This window comes from Cucurbita pepo, chromosome LG01, assembly GCF_002806865.2.
Source record: "Cucurbita pepo subsp. pepo cultivar mu-cu-16 chromosome LG01, ASM280686v2, whole genome shotgun sequence".
Classification (NCBI taxonomy): Eukaryota; Viridiplantae; Streptophyta; class Magnoliopsida; order Cucurbitales; family Cucurbitaceae; genus Cucurbita; species Cucurbita pepo.
In genome coordinates, this window is record NC_036638.1 from 11639879 (window position 1) to 11646563 (window position 6685).

Genomic DNA, 6685 nt, shown 5'->3' on the forward strand with positions numbered 1-6685 from the left:
TTAGCCTCACGGTATTAAAACGCGTTTGCTAGAGAGAGGCTTCTACACTCTTACAAGAAGTGTTTCGTTCCCCTCTCCAACTGATGTGGGATCTCACAATCCACCGCTCTTGGTGGCTCAGCGTCCTCGCTAGTGTATGGCTCTGATACCGTTTGCAACAGCTCAAGGCCACCACTGGCAGATATTGTCCGTTTTGGCCCGTTACGTATCGCCGTTAGCCTCACGGTTTTAAAACGCGTCTGCTAGGAAGAGGCTTCCACACCCTTACAAGAAATGTTTCATTCCCCTTTCCAACCGATGTGGGATCTCACAATCCACCCACTTGGAGGCCCAGCGTCCTCGCTGGCACAGTACCCGGTGTCTAGCTCTGATACTATTTACAACAGCTCGAGGCCACCGCTAGCAGATATTGTCCGCTTTGGTCCATTACATATCGTCGTTAGCCTCACGGTTTTAAAACGCGTCTGCTAGGGAGAGGCTTCCACACCCTTATAAGAAAAGTTTCGTTTCCCTCTTCACCCGATGTGGGATCTCACAATCCACCCCTCTTGGAGGCCCAGTGTCCTCGCTAGCACGCTACTCAGTGTCTAGCTCTGATACCATTTGTAACAACCCAAGGCCATCGGTAGTAGATATTGTCGGTTTTGGCCCGTTACGCATCGTCATCAGCCTTACAGTTTTAAAACACATCTACTAGCGATTCGTTTCCACACCCTTATAAGAAATGCTTCATTCCCCTTTCCAACCGACGTGAAATCTCACAATTTTAAACGAGAACCCACTTACTTCCACCATATGATCCACCAAGAACAATCACAGGAGAATCTTTAGCATGCAACTCCTTTTTAACATGTATAAGAACATCAGCATAATCTGCTATTGCTTGAGCAGAGTTGAAATAGCCTAAAGTGCTTGCATTCTTCAATGCTACCTCCCTTGATCCAAAGGGTATCGATTTCCCATAATAACGATGCTAACAACAAAACAAAACAAAATCATATAAACCCTCCAAAGCATTAAATATGAACCACACAAGAACATGAAAGCTCTTACCTCAATATAAACAAGAAGAGCCCCAAATTGAGCAGCATTATCAGTCGAGAATCCCACAACGTTCAAATCATTATCCAGTGGACCTTCAGCTCCCAAGTAGGCAAGAATGGGAGCGCTCGAATTTGCGCCGCCCCAATACTTAAAGTTGATTATATATCTATGAGCGAACGTCGTGTAGCTTTCAGGCCTATAATTGAAGTGATCTAACGTTTGGTTGTAATAAAATGTCTTGAAATCATCCGAAAGAGGCGAGAACAGAGCTTCAGAATCTCTGTCGGTTGGACTAAGCCTTGGGATTCTGTACTGTGTTGCAGAAACACAGGCTGAAAGGATGAGAAGTAAGCAAGGAAGAAGCATCATGGCTGAGTGCTTGGTTTGGCTTGATCTTCACAAACAAACAGCTCCTTTATATAACAAAAAGTTGCCCAGTTAACCGGTTCGAGTCTCGAACCAGCGGTTGGTAAGCTAGGCCAAGGCGCCTAATGAAAGGCAGTTGAATGGTTGAGTTGAGTTGAGTTGATTGTGGTCGGGAAGGCGAGTAAGTTATAGAGGTTTCTGCCAAATAAAGACACTCTTCAACAGCTTCATTCCCAAATATGCAATGAAGCTGTTATCCTTATCAAAAATTTGCTTTTCTAATGCTAAAATCAGTTCAAAATTCCTAGTTTTAGAATAGTGTCTTCGTGAAGAAAACTTCTAATCTTAATATCTTGATGTGTCGGTTAGGGATGTTCGTTGGTTGAGTTGGGTCCGGTTGGCTGAGATACTTTTTAGATCTAATCCAATTGTTCGGGTTGAAAAATTTTCAACCCTAACAACACTTATTAATTAATACAATAAAATTTTTGAGTTGAATTGATTTCGATTGTTTGGGCAACTAAATATATGTATATATAACTCGATCGTATATAAAAATGATATTATAAAATTTATAATAAATTCGAGTTGGTTTAGTTCAACCCAATCGAGTTTCAGGAGAACCAATAAACCAATTCAATCTATAAAATTTTTATTTATGTAAGACCGCATAAATTAGGTTGGATTGATCATATTTTTCTAATTATCAACTTTTGTCGGTTTTGAAGATCGGAAGCTAAAGCTTAGAAAGTGGATGGAAAGTTCAGCAGTAAACCGACGATTGGTCCAAGTTTGTGCCATTGAAAAAGTCTTTTGGAAAAACATTAAGTTCATATCTTGAAATGACTTGATACTAACACGTTGATACACATATCGTTTTAAAATAAAATAGTTCATCAGATCTTTCTAATTATCAAGTTTTCTTTTAAGATAATTTTAAAAAACTTAAATTTATATTTGTTATATTTAAAATCATTTTGCAACCTGCTTAAAAGAAGAAAAAAAAAAAAAAAANAAAAAAAAAGTGAGAAAATTGTTTTTGATCAAGTTTTTAATACACACGGACCGTGGATTTGAAAGTAGATATTTTATATTTAAAGATTGGAGAAATTATATATTTTTTTTCTTTAATAACAAATATATATATATATATATATATATATATATATATATATATATATATTTTGTGATGGGAATTTTTTTATTAAAAATATTTTATTTTTTTAAAGTAAAATAAGAATTAATATTTCGAGTATGAAAACTTAAGAATTTAGGTGCACCTAAATTGGAACCAAGCTGTATTGCACATGTCTTATTGTCGGTTAACAAGGTTGTTTGTGGCATCGACCGTGGTGGTGCTGGAAGGGCTAGCATATTCAAATTGGAATTTATAATTTTAACCCAACTTTATTTTTGTTTATTTTTTAGTTTAGCACGAATTATTATATAAAAGAGTCAATTTTTTCTGTTAATAATATTATAAAAGAGTTGAATAAATTTTACTTTAATTTTATTTCAAGAGCATGAATTTTGGAATTAAAAAAAATTGTGTGCATTTCACAAAAACATTAGGTAATAGAAACAATTTATTTTGGGCTTCATAAATTTGTGTTTATGTAGCCTTAAAGATTAAGAAAAGTATATAGTTCATCCATAAATTAAATTGCTAATAAGAGCACAGGATTGAAAACTTGGAAAATAAAAATAAAACTATAAGCCAACTAGACGTTGCTCTAGAGTTTTTGAGAGTGGAATTAGAAAAGTAAGCTTTATCATTCTCAAATTCCTTGAATAAGGTTTCTAAATCCACTCATCGTATTTATTCTCGCTAGATTAATCAATAATAGAGATTACATATATTATTTCAATCGTCCATCATTGTATAATAAACTTTATATGCATAGAAATTTGGACGAGAAGAATCAGTAAGACACTTGGATGGATGGATGGATGGAAGGAACAAGAGGATGAAGATCAACGAATCTCACTATTAGTCTCATTTTTTGTCTTTATTGTCATCTAATTCGTCATAAAGAGTAAGCACGAATCACTTCTAGAATAGGCGCATGACATGTCGGACACTTTTCTCTTGCTTCGACCAACTCGTTAGCACATTTTGAACATGTGCACATGTGCCTGCATCTATAGGCTGTAACGGAGAAAATATAAGTTAAATGAAACTTGGAACTAGAGAAAAACACACAAAAATGGTCTGAGATTTTGCTAGAATGACCTATACAACAAAGCATCAATATGGTTATCCCACCATATACAACAAATTCCTTTCCATACTCGGTCCCATTTGGGTTCTTCGTTTGGCAAACTGTCTTCAAATATCTCTGTTCGCGGACATTATATGTAGTCAAGCCTGTCGAATGACATGTGAAAGTGATATCATATTAGTGACCAGAACACAAAAGAATATCCCATCCTCCCTCCACCCATGCTGAATAACCATTTGAGTAAAGTATGATATATTTCGGTGGTTCAAGGGCAGGAACAACATCAAAAAAACAAAGAAGGCCATGTCGAATTTTGGAAAAATATAATATCTACAACCAAGAAGCACAGAAACTACTTAAATTACTTATGAAATCACTTAGATCAAGGCATGCACCTCTGCAAATCAAGTACCATGTTCTATTTTTTTTTAGGGATGGGGTGGGTTCACAGGAATCTTGTTAATTGATCAAATCTAAATGATGTAATAAACTAAAGAATTCAGCTACAATGAGAATGAAGGCATACCTTCTGAACCAGCTGTTCGGTTAAGTGCAGAATTAACTTGCTTAATTGAGCGCTGCAGCTCAAGTTGCATGTCCATGCATGTCTCCAACATTCTCTGTAGGTTGCTCATCCTCTGCTGCAGCCTAGACATGTCGATCCTCAAATCATTAATGATCTCCCAGTCCTGTAACGTTCAGCAACAACATCAAATTTAAAAGAATAGTAATAACAATAAAATAAAGAACGAAAAAAAGATGACCAGATTATCCAACAACCAACACTGACTTCACCTAATAGACAATTGCAATAATTCTACATAGAATTATAGAATCACAATTCATCAATCGTTTACCATTGATATTTGCACGTTTTCCTATCTCTTTTATTTACTTTAATCCAACTGATTTCACCAAAAAAAGACAACAAACAAGGGAACAATGATGAGACATACAGCTCCAAACTGCTGATGGAAATCACGTCTTGACCAACTATCATGACTCAATTCATGTTCCCAAAGTTGCCGAGGGGGCATTGCAGGTGGCAGAGGCAAAGCAAGTGGATGGCTCGCAGCAGAACCCGCTTGCCCTGCAGTCTGCCTGTCGTGCTCTTACTCTTGTTCTGCAGACGTGTAAGGGGACATCGTCTCGTCTAGATCCCCATTACTGGTACTGTGACCTCGCCTGTCTATGTATGATCGAATTAACTGGTCAAGACTTTCTCGGAAACCACTGCTAAGAAGAGTAGAGACACTTCTCCTGCATAATAAAGAAAAATAGTCCACATGTAAATTCACCATTTAGTCTGAATTCAGCCAGGCATGTTGTTATATAAATTTTTTGATACCTATTTAAAAGTTCTCTCATTTCCACATTATGCACATTATTCTCTTCACGAAAATAAAAGGTCTCCAACCTTCGGGTGGATGTAGCCTCCCGACTAGGAGAACCCTCTAACCAATTAGGCACATCCTCCACAATGATAGCATTTTCATGTGAAGCTCCAGGGGCATTTTACAGATGAATATCTCCTCTATGTGTCGTACTCGAGAATTCTCCAGACCAATTAGTAGTGTGATGCTTTCCAACTGAGTTTCGTTTATATCTTCTTCAATGCTATTTTCCATTCATCCTGTTGAAAACCATATGCTTGCCAATCATTTGGCTCAACTCCCATACCTAGATCTTCATTCAGTTCCTCGTGAGAAGTAGATTCCAGCGGATCTACATTTTCAAGATCATTGTCTTGAAAACTTCTAGAATGATCTGATAATACTCCAATATCATCATATTCCTCGCGGGTATCAATTTGTTGAATGGAAGATTCGACATCTGGTATGCTAGTATGATCCTCGTCATCAATTTGAGGAACTTCAAGGTATAAAATTTTTGCAGCAATTTCTTGTAAAATTCTTCTCATACGTTGTCCTGAATCTTCTCTCATCTCCATCGAGTTGATATCAGCTATTTGGCTGGCTACACCATTCTCTTCAACCTGTTCTTGTGTACTTTCTAGCGCATCAATAGATGCTTCCCTACCTTGAGCATTAATTCTTTCTAAATCATATATGACTTGAGTTAGACCAATGCTATAAGAGCTTGCGTTATGACTTTCCACGTTAATTGGCCCAGAACGTCTAGGAAGATCATCTAGGACCTCAAAACTCCTTGTACGATTCAGGTCAATTAGAGAATCACCATCATCACTATTGTATGTGGTGTCAGAATAATGGCTACTTGCTTGATCTTGAACAGAATTATCCAATCGGGAGAAGAATCCTTCCCTAATTCAAAGAAAGTCAAAATATCATTAGTATTATCAAAAGGGATAGGCCCAGCATTACAGAGTGGACAAGCAGGTCAAGTTGCCAATGAGCTTGAGTGAAAAACAACTGGCAAAAGTTCAAGGTTGACACTGAAGGAAACAATACACGACTCTCATTCTGAATCAAGTGAATTAAGGAGTTTTTCATCCTCAAAATTTTTGTAGTACCCAAGTCCTGACCTTTTACACTTTAACAAACTTCAAAGTAGCTTACTATTGTTCAACTTCCCAACATTTGAAAGCTCCCAATCAAAGAAGGTTAGTCTTCCAAGCAGGTCGCAAGTTTTGGTCCTAAGACTTCTTGGTTAAAGTTAACGACCCTTAACCACAATGTCCAGTGATCAAATTTGTGTTTTCTTGACTATAACTAGTAATGAATTCAAGTTCAACGAGGAAAACGAACAATGTCCATCGGTGTTAACATTAATGTAGAAAAAGACGTTAGTACGAAGGTTTGTTAAGCTTTAGGTTTAGTTTAACCCAAATTAAGACACAGTAGTTAGTGACCATATAACTTTTGGATTGAGGATATACAATCGCATATGAAATTGATCGCTATTTCTCATACCTTGGTAATTCAAAAAAATTTAGTTTCCTAATAATGTAATTAGCATTAAGGATGTCGCTGGACATTAGACATTTAATCTTACATTCCAATGATGATTGGAGTGGCATTGATGAGACACTCGTAGCAATTTACATGGCAGTAATTTGACACTAGTTGCCC

The 6685-nt window shown here is 36.8% G+C and overlaps 1 protein-coding gene across 1 annotated transcript in view; it reads right to left on the reverse strand.

The window, feature by feature from the left end:
- The window catches only part of LOC111793776 (lysosomal Pro-X carboxypeptidase-like), a 6759-nt gene extending 5346 nt beyond the window's left edge, over positions 1-1413 (reverse strand). Inside the window, exons 1-2 of the mRNA XM_023675849.1 lie at positions 1054-1413; positions 787-973 (exon numbers count right to left, since the gene is read on the reverse strand). Of these exons, the coding sequence (XP_023531617.1) occupies positions 787-973; positions 1054-1413 (547 nt within the window). The remainder of the gene's footprint in view (positions 1-786; positions 974-1053) is intronic.
- Positions 1414-6685: the final 5272 nt, after the last annotated feature.